The 20,865-nt window shown below is 44.7% G+C and overlaps 1 protein-coding gene across 1 annotated transcript; it reads left to right on the top strand.

The window, feature by feature from the left end:
- The first annotated feature begins 445 nt into the window (after window positions 1-445).
- LOC125541006 lies at window positions 446-1,955 on the top strand. Its single transcript, XM_048704511.1, has 2 exons — window positions 446-541; window positions 662-1,955. The coding sequence occupies exon 2, from the start codon at window positions 961-963 to the stop codon at window positions 1,807-1,809; it is 849 nt and encodes a 282-aa protein (XP_048560468.1). The 5' UTR covers window positions 446-541; window positions 662-960; the 3' UTR covers window positions 1,810-1,955.
- The last annotated feature ends 18,910 nt before the right edge of the window (window positions 1,956-20,865 follow it).

The following is a 20,865-nucleotide window of genomic DNA, read 5'->3' as shown; positions in this document are numbered from 1 at the left end:
TGTGAGATTTAAGATGTTAATAATTTTTTTGTGTGTACTAAACAATTGCCGCGAACTTTTAAAACATAATCTAGGATTTTAAAAAAATCATTAAATATGAAAAATGTTTTCCAAATTTTAAAATTATGAATATATTTTTAAAGACCTGAGAATTAAAAAAGCTTACAAATTCGAATAAGTATGTATGTATTTATAAAATCAAAAATAGAGAAGAACAGAAAAAGTAAAAAGGATTAAAATAAATGAAATGGACAATGAATATAAAATACACAAAATAAAAAGCCTAGCAGAAACCCAGAAAATAGGGGGGAGTGGGGTGGGCATGGGCCGGCTCCCGCAATAAGCAGGAAACTGGGAAACAAAGGGCCAACTGGCCCAGCAACGGAGCGGTGGGAGCGTTAGGTCAAAGTCATGGGGCATCTCTCCCTCCTTCATCCCCTTCTCTCTCTCTCTCTCTCTCTCTCTCTCTCTGGCCGACTCCAACATCCCGGTTTGTCCGCTTCCTGCTGAAGGATCCCTGCCTGCTCCCTCCCTTGGCCAGGTATGACCCTGATTTCCGATTCTATTTCTCTACATATGTGGATTCTTCACTCGATCTCACTTGGAGAAGACGCCGATATCAACAATTAACTAGTCCATGCTCTTCTTTTTTATTTTTCAGTTCATTCAAATAGAAGAAAGGAAAAATAAGCCAGATTTCTGTCTATTAGATCGAGGCAGAGAGAGATTTGAAGCGGAACCATGAATCGCCGTTTCGTCAATCTGCTGGTCAATAGGTTGTGCGCCCCTCGACCCGCTTAGAGGCTGCACCGCATCGACCCCGCAACCTTGTTTTACCCTACCGGATCGCCACAGCCAGCAGATCCAGCTGCCATAAACGACAGCGCTCCAGCTCCTGGGAGGTTGCCTGCGCCCACCATATCCTTCGACTGGCCCTGCAAGCCGCACCAATCCGGCTGGATGGATTTCATGGCCTTCAAGAACAACATCATTGCCGTCGACCACGAGGGCCGCACGCTCCTCTACGACACCGCCTCCAGGGCAGTCCGGGCCATGCCTCAGACGAAGAAGCCTAATTCGAGGACAATATCCTTCACCGTTGGCGATGGCCTCTATGTGATGGCTAGAGAGAATGGCTCCCCGCCCCACTCGCACTATTTCCAGGCTCTTATCTACGGCCGCCCGCCTGGCTTCCTCCACCCGGAGGACTGGCACTGGCGCCCTCTACAGCAGCCTGACTTCGATTTTCCTGACAACGGCGACGTCCCGAGCAACCTCAAGCCAGGAGAGGCGGTGAACCCCTATGGGTTCAGTGCCTTCACGGTGTATGATGATTCGCAGATCTGGATGTCCACTGTGGCAGCGGGCATATACTCCTACAATACGGTGAGTGGCACCTGGAGCAAGGTACACGTTTCTGCGCTGCCGTTCAGAGGCCGGGCTGAGTACGTCCCTGAACATGGCCTCTGGTTTGGCTTTTCACGTGAAGACGAGCAGCTCTGTGCATCTGACCTCGCTCAGACACGGCCGGTGCTGCAGAAGGTGTGGGAAGAACCAGCTCCGCCTGAGCGGTGTTCCCTGATGGCGTCTCACATCCTGCCGTTGGGCTCCGGCAAGTTGTGTGTGGCGAGGCTGTTCCAGAAAACAGAGCGGGGGACGCTTCACCCTTCAGGCTACACCAAAGCGGAGCACTTCGCAGTACTGTCTGGTGTCGAGGTTTTCAGAGCTGGCAACACAGGTAGCCTCGAGACGATCAAGCACAAGTCCAAACGTTACAGCTTCGGCAATGATGAGGTCAAACTGATCTGATCATAATCCTACTGTTGTAGGTGATTTATCCTCTTTTAGATGCAAGAACAAAGACTATCGTATTTTATCCTGCAGTTATTGTTTCATTGTAATGTCTGGGTCATCTGCTTCAGTCACAACTCGTGTGTTGCGGTGTCGATCTAAATTAGAATACCTGCCAGTTCCTATGTTCTACTGGAACAATTACTGGATTATGAGGTGAGAACCGTCTTGCAGCAACGATCGCACGATCTGAAGGCATCATTGCGTACGAAGTGCATATGCACTAGACCGGAAGCGCGCGCGGTGCCCGGTTCAAACGGTGTGACCAAGCGCGCGTGCCAGCCGTGCAAGTGTAGCATGTCTAGTTGTACATGTATCTAATCCTGACTAAAAACAGCAGAAGTTGAGTATTTATCTTGACTAAAAATTGCAGGAGTCGAGCACAAAGTAAAATTATACGGCTTGATTGAAAGAAGCAGGGCATATAGTTAAGTGCGATAGAGATGAATGTTGAGCAAGTAAACCACATACAGGGTTAACAGGGACTGCCATTTTTCATATTATGCATCATTTTGATGCAAGATCACATTCAGTGGTAGTTGTTTGTACAAAATGCTTAGGCATCAAACAGTTTTCATGAAGCATAAGGCACTATTGCAAAAGGTGAACCCTCGAAATAGGATCACACACGCAAGGGACACGCAACAGGATCATTTTCATAAGCTCTTTTCATAATATCCTTAATCTCCCTGCGAAATACGGCGGTACATTGGTAAGCAACACACGGCTAAACGAATGGAACTCTTAAGCACAGATCCGTTACAAACCAAGCTCTAACTATAGAGAATGCTTGTTCATATATAATAAGGTAAGGTCAGCCATGGACGGCAAAATAGAACACTCCATTATAAGTGACAGGGCGTAAGGAAAGCGATGGTGGATAGAAGCGAAGCACCAATCCATCAAGCCAGTGTTCTCTCGAACTCTGCACTGAACATGACATGATTTTGCAGAAACAGAATTCCAAAGAGAAATCAAAATGACATAAACTATAAGGAGCAGGTAGCTAGCAAGCAAAGGATCAAATAAAAGAACCAAAAGGGTATGTCGCCTAAAGGCACTTGGTCTAGAGCTTGGATTTTTTGCTGTCAGGGGGCACATCGGCTTTTCCTGCCACTTTTCATTTGCTTTTCTTCAAGGGTAAGAGCATCTCCACTCGTTCAGCCCCCAGGGGCTTGAAATAGCGCCACCTGGGGGTGCGCCGGCGGAAAAATCGGCGTGGGGGCAGTAGGTTTCCTAGTCACCCCCAAGATCGCCCCCTAGGCGCCGATTTCGGCCCAATGTCGGCGCAAATTGGCCCACTTTTGGCTCACTTTCGGCGCAAATTGGACCAATTTCGGCCCATATTCGGTGTGTTTCGGCACAAATTCAACAGAAGCTATCACATAGTTCATCACAAAAAATCAATACAAATCAAATAATTCAACAAATCAATACAAATCAAATAGTTCAACAAATGAGAACTCATATTCCATCACACGTCGAGCTAGGCGTTGCCCTTGAGCCTCCATAGGTGCTCCACCAGATCGTGCTACAGTTGTTGATGCACCTATGGGTCTCGGATCTCCAAACGCATATTGAGGAAGGCAGTACAGATTGCCGGTAGCTGATGATCAACTTGGGCAAGATGACCCTGCCTGTAATATGGTTCAATGTCAAACACTGGCTCTTCCCGCTCGTTCTCAATGATCATGTCGTGCAAGATGACACAGCAAGACATGACCTCCCACATTTGATCTTTCGACCAAGTCTGAGCGGGGTACCAGACAAGAGCAAATCGAGATTGGAGCACACCAAATGCCCGCTCGACATCCTTCCTGCAAGCCTCCTGACACTTGGCAAAGTAGGAGTTCTTGCCTCCTGGCACAGGGTTTGAGATAGTCTTCATAAATGTGGACCATCTCAGATAGATGCTATCTGCTAGGTAATATCCCTTGTTGTAGTGGCGTCCCTTGACCTCGAAGTTCATCGAAGGAGCATGACCTTCAACAAGCTTGGCAAAGAGAGGGGAGCATTGCAGTATGTTGATGTCATTGTGAGTTCCTGACATACCAAAGAAGGAGTGCCAAATCTAGAGGTCTTGTGTGGCCACTGCCTCAAGTACCACACAACAACCGCCTTTGGCACCTTTGTACATCCCCTGCCATGCAAATGGATAGTTTTTTTCCATTTCCAATGCATGCAGTCGATGCTTCCAAGCATCCGAGGAAATCCTCTTGCTGCATTCTGTGCTAGGATCTGAGCAGTGTATTCAACATTGGGTGATCACAAGTATTGAGGTCCAAACACTGCCACCACTGCCCGCAAAACTTGTACAAACACTTAATGGTCATGGACTCGGCGATGCGTCCATAGTCTTCCAGTGAATCATCGGGAGCTCTGTATGCAAGCATCCTCATAGCTGTCGTCCACTTTTGGAATGAGGCGAATCCAAGTGTGCCGGTGTAATCCTTCTTGCACTTGAAGTAACTGTCGAACTCACAAGTGGAATTCACAATCCTAAGGAAGAGCTTTCGGCTCATCCGCTAACGGCGCTGAAATACTTTCTCGCCGTGCAGTGGAGGGTCGGCGAAGTAGTCGACGTAGAGCAAGCAATAGCCTTCCACTCGATGCCTTCGCTTTGCCTTCAGCCGGCCCGGCACCAAGCCAGCTCGCCACAGCTTTGCATTGCTCACGAACAGGCCGACCAGAGCGGCGAGGACCATGAGATGCTCTTGGTCCTGGGCTTCGGCATCAGCTTCCTCCTCCAGCAGCGCCGCCAATGCCTCCTTGTTGTCTGAGTCCATCGCCGAGCAGATAAATCACCGAACACCTGCCGGGCGTGGTAGGCGTGCAGCCGTCGGTAACCCCGCCCTGCATTGCCGGAGCGCTAGAAAGGTCGCCCAGGAGCAGGGTGGAGGGTGCCGCGGTGAACCCTCTCTTTTCTGGTGGGGAAATGGCCTTTCTAGCGGCGGTGGGTAGGTAGGCGGCATCGGGATCAGCATGATGGTGGAAGGCGTGTGCGCGCTCACTGGGGGGGGGGAGGGCGAATCTGGACGTGGAAGATGCTTTTTCACCTGATAGTGGTGGCCCAGGCGCGGTTTTTCCTTCCGTCGGAGCCTCCAGGCACCCCCAGTGCGCTGGGTTCGTCCTGGAATTGCTGGGGCAAAATATGGGCCGAGCCGGCGCTTTTCGGCGTTCTGGGGGCGCGACTGGGGCATTTTTTCGGCGCCGGCACAAAAAAACTCGCCCTGGGGGGCCTGTTGAGGGAGTGAGTGGAGATGCTCTAAGTAGCATTCAGATGCAAACAAACTACTCCAATGTAATTCGGTGAAAACATATTTTCAAGCGAACGTAGATACCTTAGCTTAGCAGCATCTTCCTCACTCAAAGCATGGATGTTATCCTCCAGAGGCCCAGTTTCCTGTACAGAAGTTTAGAACAATTGGTCATTGACTAACACATGGTTGAGTTTGTTGCTCTAGGCAAGGGAAAAGAAGTACATGTGCGCTATCGTTTGGAAATAAGGGCTTGCGCAGCTGAGTACTGGCCACCTCATGTTTTGTCAGCTCCCTCTTATTGCCACTACAAATGATGTAATTAGCAAGGTAAAGGCTGCGGTTGTAAAATCAATTGCAAGCAAAACTTAGACATATTAACTGGAACCATGTCGACAACATAGCAGCAGCTCCACCTTTTGTTCACAGAATCTAGGGAGGCACTAGTTGATTTGCCTTTAGTAGTGTTAGGGGCCTGGCATATATCAAGGTGAAGGATGAGGAGCACAGTACAATCACAACAAAGCAAAGCAGCAGAGACAAAAACAATTATCATAGAAGGCGCACCTTTGATTGTGTCTCTATGTGTGCTTGCTCCACATCTTGGCTGATCATGAGAAGTGGTGGAACGGATCCAGCGGGCAGTACCTTGAACGAAAAGGAAGCAGTATGAGTAGACCGAGAATCTGTATTACTTCCAGACTGGCCAGATGAATCTGCCTTGCGATACAGAACTGCATTGCGTAGGCATCTTTCAGTGGGGACATCTATCCTATTGACTTGAAATGAGGTCTCCTTTGACTCAGGCAGGAAAGTCTTTGGGGAGATAGAGACCACAAATCTGTACTTCTGCCCAAACATCGCAACTATTTCTCTTTGAACAGCGTCATCTACATGGGCCACACCAACTATTTCTTCAAGAGGAATACGACTGGACTTTCCACCATGAAAGAAAGGTAATCAGAGATTTACCAACAATTTCCTTCCCTGCTCTATCGAAGAAAACAAACTCAACCCCTTACATGCCATCAGTCACCGCAAAACAGATGCGATACCTACAACAAAGCATGCATCAGCTAGAAGGTAAATCAATATTAACTGTAGAAGGACACGACATCAACAAAGAAGTACCTTGGCATTGCATCCGTGCAAGAACAACTTGGATCGACACACTTGTATGTAGTTCCATATAACTTCCTACGTCGCACAAGAAGCTCGCCCTCGCAGCAAAGAAACCACGGCAGGCTCGTCAAGATAAGTCGCCTCATGCGCCCAGGCATGAACCTCATAATCAGCGTTTTTGTCTCTTGCGATTTCTCTCGGGAAAGTAAACTTCCATTTCAGTCCTTCCGGAGCCGCTTGCGCGCCAAAAGGGACCTCCCGAGCATGGCGCCTCGGGGGCTCTGACCGGACCTCGGGCCGCTCACCTCCTGCCCTTGACCACGGCATCGTGACCTGGCATACCAGCGACGGCCGAAGCTTGCCTGGGGACTGGGTCCTGTCGGTGTAGAACACTAAGCTACCACGAGAGTAAAAGGGGGGCACCGTGCCCAAGTGAGAGACGCAAACACAACATAAGTTGAGAGTACTAACATTAAGACAAAAGTGCCATGGTTTTTACACACCCCCACGGGGCCCTTCATGGTTTCTACGTAGGAATGAAACAAAAGGAAGAAGGCCTCCTAAGGATCGCCGCTCAGGCAGCGTTGCCCACGATGTCAAGCCGGCACCATTCCTCCCCTAGGCTTGGGCGAGGCGACGCGGCGGCTCGTAGCTGTCGTCGTCGCTCGAGCTTGGTCCGGAGGAAGCGTTGTTCCTACCGGAGGAGTCACAGACAAGTCCAAGGGAAAGTTCGCCGCCAGAAGCCTTGCCGCCTCACTGACCAGTAATGGGATCGCCGTCACGATCGCCTCCCCTGGGGCAGCACTCCAGACGTTGGCCATCCTCCCCAAAGACCTTCAAGAAGAGCGTCGACACCCCGTCGTACTTGAAGTGAAGGGCGTGCTTCCCCTCCGAGTTGCAGGCGCGGGCGATCGTGCCCCATTCTCGGGTCATGAAGACATCACCGGGGTAGACAACCTCGACCTCCGCCTCTGAAGCTTGCCTGCAACAACCATCGTGCTGCAACCATAGCTCGATGGGTCCCTTTGGCGGTATCTCCCCCGCGAGGGACCGCAGGAGCCGGATCCACGTGTGTGGCGGCATTGCCATCCACACCATGAAATCGCGGGCCGTGTCACGCGCGTTAGCTTGCGGGCAAGGTGGTCGCCCGGCCACCGCTTGTTCTCCCCCGTGGCAGCCCTTGAGGGCAGGGCTATGCGTGCGAACATCCGCACTAACCAGAAAGCCCGGTGGAGCGCGTTCATGCCAGGGTCGCGTTGCCGTGGGCGCTGCGATGGCATCACGAGGGCAATCATGCCTTTTCTTTGGTGGGAGAAGCTCTGGTTCCACCTGCGGGGGTTTCCCCTTCTTTGCAGCGGAGAACCTCCTCACCGGTGCCATGGATGCTTTGGCAAGACGGCGGCACGACGAAGAAGAAGAAGGAGCAAGCAACAAGAAGATAGAGATGGGCTGGAGGCTCCGCCCCTCCTCCATTTATAGATGGAGGAAGGCCAACCGCCGGCCTCTCATATTCCAAGCAATGATGGATCCTCTGCATGCATCAGGCAGTTGTCAAGTCGGGCAGTTGCCAAGGCGCGTGGGGAAGTGGAGACACCCACGTCCCATTGAGCGCCACACGTCAGCCTGGCCCGCAGGCAATTGGGGCCTGTGGCACTTCACCCTTGCCCATTGGCTTCGCTTCGAAGCCAAGTATGAGCCCGCCTTGGGCCCAGGGGCTACCGTCGGCGTTCTGGGAACCAGGGTACCCAGACTTGCCTGCCTGCGGCCCAAGGCGTGGCTTCGTCGACGGCCTGGTACGGCCCATCTACAGGACCGCCAAGACAAGACCCTCCCGAGTGGCCAAGTATCACGAGGCGGACGACAAAAAGACCTCCCGAGGGAGCGGCCTCCCCAGGCGGCCTACCGAGGAGCGGAGATTCTTATGGAGGTGCCCAACCTCATGAGGTTGTGGTGATGCAAGCCGTGACAATCAAGGCTAGGCGGGCGCCAACGGGCCCAGAGAAGACAATTTCTTCTTTGGTGCTAGGGAGGCAAGCGCAGGTGTGGGTTCCTGAGGAATCTGGCAAAGGTTTCCATTCCAGTGGAACAAGACCAGGACCGCCAGGACGACAGGACATATGTCATCGCCGAGCCCACTGCAGCATCATGACCAGAAGCTTTGCCGGGGAAGACGACCTTTCGCCAGGATAAGATGTACTACTTGTCCCCTTTCAAATTGGCCAGTGTGGAATCCCTCCCCACCTACGTTTTGGGGGAAGAGGACTGAGGCCACTATAAGTATAGGTTAGCCACTCCTACTTCTTGAGCTTGCATTGGTTTTTCCCTTGAAGAGGAAAGGATGATGCAGCAAAGTAGAGATAAATATTTCCCTCAGTTTTAGAACCAAGGTATCAATCCAGTAGGAGACCACGCACAATTCACCGAATAGCTGCACAAAGAATCAAACAACTTGCACCCAACGCGATAAAGGGGTTGTCAATCCCTTCACGTTTACTTACAAAAGTGAGATCTGATAGAGAAAGATAAACGGTAAAGTAAATATTTTTGTATTTTTGGTTTATAGATAGGAAATTTAAAGATTGCGAAAATAGTAAATCGGAAACTAATATTGTAGATCGGAAACTTATATGATGGAAAATAGACCCGGGGCCATAGGTTTCACTAGAGGCTTCTCTCATGATAGCATATAATACAATGGGTGAACAAATTATTGCCGAGCAATTGATAGAAAAGCGCAAAGTTATGACGATATCTAAGGCAATGATCATTAATATAGGCATCACATCTGTGTCAAGTAGACCGAAATGATTCTACATCTACTACTATTACTCCACACATCGACCGACTCCTGCCTGCATCTAGAGTATTAAGTTCATAAAGAAAAGAGTAATGCATTAAGTAAGATGACATGATGTAGAGGAATTAACTCAAGCAATATGATGAAAACCTAATCTTTTTATCCTCGATGGAAACAATACAATATGTGCCTTGCTGCCCCTACTGTCACTGGGAAAGGACACCGCAAGATTGAACCCAAAGCTAAGCACTTTTCCCATTACAAGAAAAATCAATCTAGTTGGCCAAACCAAACCGATAGTTCGAAGAGAATTACAAAGATATCAAATCATGCATAAAAGAATTCAAAGGAGATTCAAATAATATTCATAGATAAGCTGATCATAAATCCACAATTCATCGGATCTCGGCAAACACACCGCAAAAAGTATTACATCGAATAGATCTCCAAGAACATCGAGGACAACATGGTATTGAGAATCAGAGAGAGAGAGAGCGAAGAAGCCATCTAGCTACTAGTTATGGACCCACAGGTCTGAGGTAAACTACTCACGCTTCATCGGAAAGGGGAATAGAGTTGATGTAGAAGCCCTCCGTGATCGAATCCCCCTCCGGCAGGGTGCCGGAAAAGGTCTCGAGATGGGATCTCACGGGTACAGAAGATTGCGGCGGTGGAAAAGTGTTTGCGTGGATGCCTCTATTGGTTTGGGGATATTTAGGAATATATAGGAAAAATAATTAGGTCGGTGGAGTCAGGGGGGGGGGCTCACAAGGGTGGGGGCGCACCCTACCCCCTTGGGCGCGCCCTCCGTCCTTGTGGCCGCCTCATGGCTCCCCCAACTTCATCTCCAAGTCTCTTGGTTGTCTTCTGGTCCAAGAAAAATCATCGCAAAGGTTTTATTCTATTTGGACTCTGTTTGGTATTCCTTTTCTGCGAAACTCAAAAACAGGGAAAAAATAGGAACCGACACTATGCTCTACGTTAATAGGTTAGTCCCAAAAGAAATATAAAATAGCATATTAATGCATATAAAACATCCAAACAGATAATATAATAGCATGGAACAATAAAAATTATAGATACGTTGGAGACGTATCAGCCACCACCATAGAGAGGGCATCCGAACCTTGTCGACTCATTCCTCACCCCCAGACTTCGTGAGGTTGTTCATCCCTTGTAGTAGTTCATCCTAGGCCCCTCGTGAGGCCAGTCCACCACAAAGCAGGAGTAGGGTCTTACACCGCAAGGTGGCCCGAACCTGGGTAAACTGTCATGTCCATCTTCTTCCTTGTTCTTGTGATTGAGCTAGGCCATGGGGTGATGGGATGGTTGGCTGGATAGGTCGAGTCCTTCGCAGACACCCCAGAGTTTGAACCTTTCTTGGGTCTGTGTTGCCCTAAATCCGACTTATGCATAGCTACGACAGGGGGGAAAATCTACATACCCATGTAGATCGCTAAGCGGAAGCGTTTAATTAACAACGCGGTTGATGTAGTCGTACACCTTCACGATCCTTTCCTATCAAGCACCAAACGTACGATACCTCCACGTTCAACTCCAAGACGTCCTCGCCTTCTTGATCCAGCAAGAGGGGCAAAGTAGTAGATGAGTTCCGGCAGCATGATGGTGTGGTGACGGTGGTGAAACTATTTCCGTAGGGCTTCGCCAAGCACAACAGATTTAGAATGGAGGATGAACTAGAGGGAGAGGGGGTGCCGACACACGACTTGGTGAATCATGGTGTCTGGAACCCCCTCCCTTCCTCTCATATATATAGGTGGAGGGGGATGGGAGGCAGCTTAGGGCACCTGCCGTGCCCCCCTTCCATACTTCGCGCATGGGAGAAGGAAAGGGGGCAGGCGGCCCCTAGGGCGCCTCCCCTTCCTTCTTCCTTGCATGGAGAAAGGTAGGAGGGGGCTAGCCCCTCCTTCTTCCTTCCTAGAGCCGGCGGCTAGGAGGTGGGGCACACCAGCCCCTTGTGGATTGGTGTGATCCCCTCCTTTTGGCCTTTTAGGCCCAACAACTCCCCTGTCCTTTCGGAACCCCTTCTAGTGATCCGATAATTATCCGGTGTATTCTGGAACCCTTCCGAAGACCGAATACCATCATCCTATATATTAATCTTTACCTCCGGACCATTTCCGAGCTCCTCGTCATGTCCGTGATCTCATCCGAGACTCCGAACAATATTCGGTCACCAACATACATAACTCATATAGTACTATATCGCCAACGAACGTTAAGCGTGCGGACCCTACGGTTTAGAGAATGATGTAGGCATGATTGAGACGCTTCTCCGGTCAATAACCAATAGCGGGACCTGGATGCCCATATTGGTTCCTACATATTCTACAAAGATCCTTATCAGTCGAACCTTTATGACAACATACGTAGTTCCCTTTGTCCATCAGTATGTTACTTGCTTGAGATTCGATCGTTGGTATCTCCATAACTAGTTCAATCTCATTACCGACAAGTCTCTTTACTAGTTCTGTAATACATCATCTTGTAACTAACTCCTTAGCCACTTTGCTTGCAAGCTTGTTGTGATGCTGTATTACCTAGAGGGCCCAGAGATCCCTTTCTGTCATACGGAATGACAGACCCTAATCTCGATCCATGCCAACTCAACAGACACCTTCAGAGATACTTGTAGAGCACCTTTATGATCACCCAGTTACGAAGTGACGTTTGATACACACAAGGCATTCCTCCAGAGTCTGGGAGTTGCATGATCTCATGGTCGAAGGAACATCTATTTGACATTAACAAAGCAGTAGCAATAAACTAAACAATCATATGTTATGCTAACGGATTGGTCTTGTCCATCACATCATTCTCCTAATGACGTGATCTTGTTATCAAACGACAACTCATGTCTATGGTCAGGAAACCTTAGCCATCTTTTGATCAATGAGGCTTACTAGGGACTTGGTATTTGTTCATGTATTCACACATGTATTTAAGTTTCCGATCAATACACTTATAGCATGAATAATAAACCTTTATCATGATTAAGGAAATATGATAATAACCACTTTATTATTGCCTCTAGGGCATATTTCCAACAGTTGTATCTTGCTTTTAGGTTTTTCTACTTTAGATAGAGATGGGTTTTTTTTGTATGTACTACATGGTTAGAAGATGTGGACTGCGTACATATGTGATGAGCACTACTGGTTTGCACCGTTTGTTTTTATATCAGATATGCACTACATGCATCCTTCTATGAACTGCATGTAAGTGAGACTTGTACTGTATATTAGCATGTTCCACACTCCATTTAATCCTTCTGTGCACTTCGTATAAGAGGGTCATGAGTGATAACCCACAAGTATAGGGGATCGCAACAGTTTTTGTGGGTAGAGTATTCAACCCAAATTTATTGATTCGACACAAGGGGAGCCAAAGAATATTCTCAAGTATTAGCAGCTGAGTTGTCAATTCAACCACACCTGGAAACTTAATATCTGCAGCAAGGTATTTAGTAGCAAAGTAATATGATAGTAGTGGTAACGGTAGCAAAAGGTAATGATAACGAAAGTAATGTTTTTGGTATTTTGTAGGGATGATAGTAATAGCAGCGGAAAAGTAAATAAGCGAGGAACAATATATGGAAAGCTCGTAGGCAATTGATCAGTGATGGAGAATTATGCCGGATGCGGTTCATCATGTAACAATCATAACCTAGGGTGACACAGAACTAGCTCCAATTCATCAATGTAATGTAGGCATGTATTCCGAATATAGTCATACGTGCTTATGGAAAAGAACTTGCATGACATCTTTTGTCCTACCCCCCTCGTGGTAGCGGGGTCCTAACGGAAACTAAGGGATATTAAGGCCTCCTTTTAATAGAGTACAGGACCAAAGCATTAACACATAGTGAATACATGAACTCCTCAAACTACGGTCATCACCGGTAAGTATCCCGATTATTGTCACTTCGGGGTTAACGGATCATAACACATAATAGGTGACTATAGACTTGCAAGATAGGATCAGGAAATCTCATATATTGGTGAAAACATAATAGGTTCAGATCTGAAATCATGGCACTCGGGCCCTATTGACAAGCATTAAGCATATCAAAGTCATAGCAACATCAATCTCAGAACATAGTGGATACTAGGGATCAAACCCTAACAAAACTAACTCGATTACATGATAAATCTCACCCAACCCATCACCTAGCAAGCCTACGATGGAATTACTCACGCACTGTAGTGAGCATCATTAAATTGGTGATGGAGGATGGTTGATGATGACGATGGCGACAGATTCCCCTCTCCGGAGCCCCGAACGGACTCCAAATTAGCCCTCCCGAGAGGTTTTAGGGCTTGGCGGCGGCTCCGTATCGTAAAATGCGATGAATCCTTCTCTCTGATTTCTCTCTCTCCGAAACCAAATTTATAGAGTTGGGGTTGAGGTTAGAGGAGCTCCAGGGGCCCACAAGGTAGGGGGGCGCGCCCCCACCCTCATGGAGAGGTGGTGAGCCCCCTGGCCTTCATCTTTTGCAAGGATTTTTTATTATTTCCAAATAGATGTTCCGTGAAGTTTCTGGTCATTCCGAGAACTTTCGTTTCTGCACATAAATAACACCATAGCAATTCTGCTAAAAACAGCATAATTCCGGGTTAGTTCCATTCAAATCATGCAAGTTAGAGTCCAAAATAAGGGCAAAAGTGTTTGGAAAAGTAGATACGACGGAGACGTATCAACTCCCCAAGCTTAAACCTTTGCTTGTCCTCAAGCAATTCAGTTGATAAACTGAAAGTGATAAAGGAAAACTTTTACAAACTCTGTTTGCTCTGTTGTTGTAAATATGTAAAGCCAGCATTCTAGTTTTCAGCAAAGATTATGACTAACCACATTCACAATAACGCTTAGGTCTCAAGTTTACTCATATCAATGGCATAATCAACTAGCGAGCAATAATAATAAATCTCGGATGACAACACTTTCTCAAAATAATCATAATATGATATAACAAGATGGTATGTCGCTAGCCCTTTCTGAGACCGCAAAACATAAATGCAGAGCAGCTTTAAAGATTAAGGATTGACTAGAAATTGTAATTCATGGTAAAAGAGATCCAGTCAAGTCATACTCAATGTAAAATAATAGTAATGAATGCAAATGATAGCAGTGCTCTCCAACTGGTGCTTTTTAATAAGAAGATGATGACTCAACATGAAAGTAAATAGATAGGCCCTTCGCAGAGGGAAGCAGGGATTTGTAGAGGTGCTAGAACTCGGTTTTGAAATAGAGATGAATAATATTTTGAGCGGTATACATTCATTGTCAACATAACAACCAAGAGATGGCAATATCTTCCATGCTACACACATTATAGGCGGTTCCCAAACAGAATGGTAAAGTTTATACTCTCCCTCCACCAACAAGCATCAATCCATGGCTTGCTCGAAACAACGAGTGCCTCCAACTAACAAGAGTCCCAGGGGGAGTTTTTTTTGCAATTATTTTGATTTGATTTGCATAAAGCATGGGACTGGGCATCCCGGTGACCAGCCACTTTCTCGTGAGTGAGGAGCGGAGTCCACTCCTCTTGAGAATAACCCGCCTAACATGGAAGATACAGACAACCCTAGTTGATACATGAGCTATTCGAGCATACAAAACAGGATATTTATTTGAAGGTTTAGAGTTTGGCACATACAAATTTTCTTGGAACGGCATGTAGATACCGTATATAGGTAGGTATGGTGGACTCATATGGAATAACTTTGGAGTTTATGGAGTTGGATGCAGAAGCACTATTCCCGTTTAGTACAGGTGAAGGCTAGCAAAAGACTAGGAAGCGACCAGGTAGAGAGCGACAACAGTCATGAACATGCATTAAAATTAATCGACACCGAATGCAAGCATGAGTAGGATATAATCCACCATGAACATAAATATCATGAAGGCTATGTTGATTTTGTTTCAACTACATGCGTGAACATGCGCCAAGTCAAGTCTTAATTCATTCAGAGGAGGATACCACCCTATCATACCACATCACAACCATTTTAATAGCATGTTGGCACGCAAGGTAAACCATTATAAGATCCTAGCTAATCAAGCATGGCACAAGAAACTATGATCTCTAGTTGTCACTGCAAACATGTTTATTCATAATAGGTTGGATCAGGAACGATGAACTAATCATATTTACAAAAAAAGAGGTCGAGTTCATACCAGCTTTTCTCATCTCAGTCAATCCATCATATATCGTCATAGTTGCCTTTCAGTTGCACGACCGAACGATGTGAATAATAATAATAGTGCACGTGCATTGGACTAAGCTGGAATCTGCAAGCATTCAATAAACAGGAGAAGACAATGCAATATGGGCTCTTTTGTCAAATCAACAATAATGCATATAAGAGCTACTTCAACAATTTAATCATGGTCTTCTCCTATCGACCCCCAAAGAAAAGAAATAAAACTATTTACACGAGAAAGCTCCCAACAAGCAAAATAAGAACATGAAATCTTTTTGGGTTTTCTTTTTAATTACTACTACAAGCATGGAAAGTAAAATAGTTAAAAGCTACAACTAATTTTTTTGGTTTTTCTTAAGGTTTATCAAACACACAAGAAGAAAGCATAAAAAGGAAAATAAACTAGCATGGATGATACAATGAAAAAGTATGAGCACCGACATCTAGCAATGAGTGTGTGAACATAAATGTAATGTCGGTGAGAAATACGTACTCCCCCAAGCTTAGGCTTTTGGCCTAAGTTGGTCTATGGCCACGGTTGGCCTGACGAATATCCATAATAATAGTTGGGGTCATACTGAGATGCAGCGGCTATCGCCTCCTGAGCTGTAGCATGGCGACGAGCGGCCTCTGCCCTCCTCTCGTACTCATCTGTCTCCTCTCTGGTAATAACATATCTTCCTTTTTCCTGATAATCAGAGAAGGCAGGAGCAGGGAGAGTAATACGGACAGCACGCCATCTGTCAAAGATTAGTCGATACTGGAGAGGTGATTCACTCCTCTCAACAAACTGGTGATGAACCATAACATTATAATCCAAATAAGTAGGGGGAAACTCAATATCATCTTCACGTATGGCTATACCAAGAAAATTAGCTATGCGGGTTGCATAAATTCCACCAAAGAAATCTCCCTTAAATCTATTAAGATGCAACCTACATGCAACAATGGCTCCCAAATTATAAGATTTATCTCCTAACACATCACTCCTAAGAATACTGAGGCCAGGGACACACATGTGACATGCCTCATCTTTACCATTAATGCATCTGCCTATGAAGAGAGCAAAATAATGTATAGCAGGAAAGTGAATGCTCCCTATGGTGGCTTATGTTATATCTCTAGATTCCCCAACAGTTATACTAGCAAGAAAATCTCTAAATTCAGATTTGCGAGGTTCCCTGACACTACCCCATTGTGGAAGTTTGCAAGCAGTGGTAAAATCCTCTAAGTCCATAGTGTAAGAATTTTCATAAAGATCAAATAGGACAGTTGGAGAATTACGTGAAGATGAAAATTCAAACCTCCTCACAAAGGAACTAGTGAGATAGTGATACTGGCTGCACTTCTCTTCCTCGAAGCTCACAAGATCAGCGTTACGCAAATATGTGTTAAATTCTTCCTTAATCCCCGCTCGATCCATGAAGTCCTTTGAAGGCCATTCACAAGGACGCACTGGAGTGTCTCTTGGTGGCTCTTCATCAGCATCACGCATTGCAAGCCTGGGTCCTTGCTTCCTTGAAGAACCACCTTGGTACATTTTCCTAAGCATATTTCTTCCTTTGAAAAATTTCTGAATTTTTTAGTAACTTCAAAATAAAAGTAAGCCAAACTCAATAATATTGATAGCAACTACTCCTACAAGTGCCTAGAGCCTATATCATGCATCAAAACTACTTGGAACCATATACATTTGACATGCAATCTCAAGAACATGGTCACCTAGGCAGCACAAATTTGCAATGAATAAAGCACTAGAACAAAAACTAATTGGACCAATGGAGGAGTCACATACCAAGGAACAATCTCCCCAAGCAGTTTTGTGAGAGGTGCTTTGAGCAAGGAGATCGAAAATCGTAGCAAAATGAGCTAGAACTCGTGCTTGAACTGGATATTCGTGTTTGTGGGAGGAAGAAGAAGTGTGTGGGTGCAGGAATAAGTGGAGGAGGGCCACCGTGGGCCCATGTGGTAGGGGGGCGCGCCCAGGGGGGTAGGGCGCTCCCCTGACCCTTGTGGCCAGGTGCCAGCTCCTCCTGCTGTGTTCTCAGTGTGACATATATTCTCAAATATTCTAAAAAATCATATGTAAATTTCAGGGCATTTTGAGAACTTTTATTTTCGGGGTATTTTTATATTGCACGGATAATTCAGATAACAGACAAAAAATACTATTTTTATTTTATTTAACATAAATAACAGAAAGTAAAAGTGAGGTACAGAAGGTTGTGCCTTCTAGTTTCATCCATCTCATGCTCATCAAAAGGAATCCACTAACAAGGTTGATCAAGTCTTGTTAACGAACTCATTCCGAATAACATGGAACCGGAGAAATTTTGAATAACACTACGTTACCTCAATGGGGATATGCACATCCCCAATAATAAGAATATCATATTTATTCTTGACAGTAGGAAGAGGAAATTCAAAACCTCCAAAAATAATCGATGGAATTTTTCCAATAGAATTGATACTGTGGACTTGAGGTTGTTTCCTCGGAAAGTGTACCGTATGCTCATTACCATTAACATGAAAAGTGACATTGCCTTTAGTGCAATCAATAACACCCCCTGCAGTATTCAAAAAGGGTCTTCCAAGAATAATAGACATGCTATCGTCCTCGGGAATATCAAGAATAACAAATTTCGTTAAAATAGTAACGTTTGCAACCACAACAGGCACATCCTCACAAATACTGACAGGTATAGCAGTTGATTTATCGGCCATTTGCAAAGATATTTCAGTAGGTGTCAACTTATTCAAATCAAGTCTACGATATAAAGAGAGAGGCATAACACTAACACCGACTCCAAGATCACATAAAGTAGTTTTAACATAGTTTCTTTTAATGGAGCATCGTATAGTGGGTACTATTGGATCTCCAAGTTTCTTTGGTATTCCACCCTTAAAAGTATAATTAGCAAGCATGGTGGAAATTTCAGCTTCCGGTATCTTTCTTTTATTTGTGACAATTTCTTTCATGTACTTAGCACAAGGATTCATTTTGAGCATATCAGTTAATCGCATACGCAAAAAGATAGGTCTAATCATTTCAGCAAAGCGCTCAAAATACCCATCATCCTTTTCTTGGATGGTTTGGAAGGAAAAGACATGGGTTTCTGAACCTAAGGCTCTCTTTCCTTTTCGTGTTTCCTAGCAACAAAGTCTTTCTTATCATAAAATTGATTCTTCGATTGTGGGTTATCAAGATCAACAGCAGGTTCAATTTCTATATCATTATCATTACTAGCTAGGTTGAGCATCATCATGAACATTATCATTAACATTATCACTAGTTTCAGGTTCATTACCAGATTGTGTTTCAACATCAGAAATAGAAATATCATTTGGATTCTCAGGTGTTTCAGTAATAGGTTCACTAGAAGCATGCAAAGTCCTATCATTTTTCTTTTTCTTCCTTTTAGAAGGACTAGGTGCATCTATATTATTTCTCTAAGAATCTTGCTCAATTCTCTTAGGGTGGCCTTCAGGATACAAAGGTTCCTGAGTCATTCGACCAGTTCTAGTAGCCACTCTAACAACATTATCATTATTCTTACTATTCAATTCATTGAGCAAATCATTTTGAGCTTTAAGTACTTGTTCTACTTGAGTGGTAACCATAGAAGCATGTTTGCTAATAAGTTTAAGTTCACCTTTGACATTAGCCATATAATCACCCAAGTGTTCAAGCATATTTGAATTATATTTCAATTGTCGACCAAAATAAGCATTGAAGTCTTCTTGCTTAACCATGAATTTATCAAACTCATCTAAGCATGGGCTAGCAAACTTAGTAAGAGGGATTTCAGCTTTATCATATTTATAGAGAGAATTTACCTTTACTACCTGTGTCGGGTTATCAAGATCATGTATTTCTTCAATAGGTAAGGGATTAAGATCATTTGTTTCTTCAACAGGCGGTAAATTAAGAACATGTATTTCTTCAATAGGAGGTAAATTCTTAACATCTTCATCTTTAATACCTTTTTATTTCATAGATTTCTTTGCCTCTTGCATATCTTCAGGACTAAGAAATAGAACACCCCTCTTCTTCGGAGTTGGTTTAGGAATAGGCTCAGGAGTTGGTTCAGGAATTGGTTCAGGAAGTGTCCAATTATTTTCATTTGTCAACATATTATTCAATAAAATTTCAGCTTCATCCGGTGTTCTTTCCGTGAAAACAGAACCAACACAACTATCCAGGTAATCTCTGGAGGCATCGGTTAGTCCATTATAAAAGATATCAAGTATTTTATTTTTCTTAAAAGTATGACCAGGCAAAGCATTAAGTAATTGGAGAAGCCTCCCCCAAGCTTGTGGGAGACTCTCTTCTTCAATTTGCACAAAATTATATATATCCCTCAAAGAAACTTGTTTCTTATGAGCAGGGAAATATTTAGCAGAGAAGTAATAAATCATATCCTGGGGACTACGCACACAACCAGGATCAAGAGAATTAAACCATATCTTAGCATCACCCTTTAATGAGAACGGAAATATTTTAAGGGTATAAAAGTAGCGAGTTCTCTTATCATTAGTGAACAGGGTGGCTATATCATTTAATTTAGTAAGATGTGCCACAACAGTTTCAGATTCATAGCCATGAAAAGGATCAGATTCAACCAAAGTAATTATATCAGGATCAACAGAGAATTCATAATCCTTATCAGTAAGAAAGATAGGTGAAGTAGCAAAAGCAGGGTCAGGTTTCATCCTAGCATTTAGAGATTGCTTATTCCATTTAGCTAATAACCTCTTAAGTTCATAACTATCTTTGCAAGCTAAAATAGCTAAAGAAGCTTCTTTATCAAAAACATAACCCTTAGGAATAATGGGCAAGTCTTCATCATCACTTCCATCAATATTATCAGATTCAATATTTTCATTCCCTCTAACCCTAGCAAGTTGTTCATCAAGAAATTCACCAAGTGGGACAGTAGTATCAAGCATAGAAGTAGTTTCATCATAAGTATCATGCATAGCAGAAGTGGCATCATCAATAACATGCAACATATCAGAACAAATAGCAGAAGCAGGTTTAGGTGTCACAAGCTTACTCAAAACAGAAGGGGAATCAAGTGCAGAGCTAGATGGCAGTTCCTTACCTTCCCTCGTAGTTGAGGGATAAATCTTGGTTTTTGGATCTCTCAAGTTCTTCATAATGATAAGCAGATATAAATCCCGAGTGACTCAAAGAATAGAGCTATGCTCCCCGGCAACGGCGCCAGAAAATAGTCCTGATAACCCACAAGTATAGGGGATAGCAATAGTTTTCGTGGGTAGAGTATTCAACCCAAATTTATTGATTCGACACAAGGGGAGCCAAAGAATATTCTCAAGTATTAGCAGCTGAGTTGTCAATTCAACCACACATGGAAGCTTAATATCTGCAGCAAGGTATTTAGTAGCAAAGTAATATGATAGTAGTGGTAACGGTATCAAAAGGTAATGATAACAAAAGTAATGTTTTTGGTATTTTGTAGGGATGATAGTAATAGCAACGGAAAAGTAAATAAGCGAGGAACAATATATGGAAAACTCGTAGGCAATGGATCAGTGATGGAGAATTATGCTGGATGCGGTTCATCATGTAACAGTCATAACCTAGGGT

Source organism: Triticum urartu, chromosome 2 (assembly GCF_003073215.2).
Source record: "Triticum urartu cultivar G1812 chromosome 2, Tu2.1, whole genome shotgun sequence".
NCBI classification, from domain to species: Eukaryota; Viridiplantae; Streptophyta; class Magnoliopsida; order Poales; family Poaceae; genus Triticum; species Triticum urartu.
The sequence above is the reverse complement of the archived record's forward strand: the minus strand, read 5'-3'. Positions and strand labels throughout refer to the sequence as shown.

Bases quoted from the DNA above. Each gene is read 5' to 3' on its own strand.
- LOC125541006 (XM_048704511.1), top strand. From the start codon at position 961: ATGGATTTCATGGCCTTCAAGAACAACATCATTGCCGTCGACCACGAG.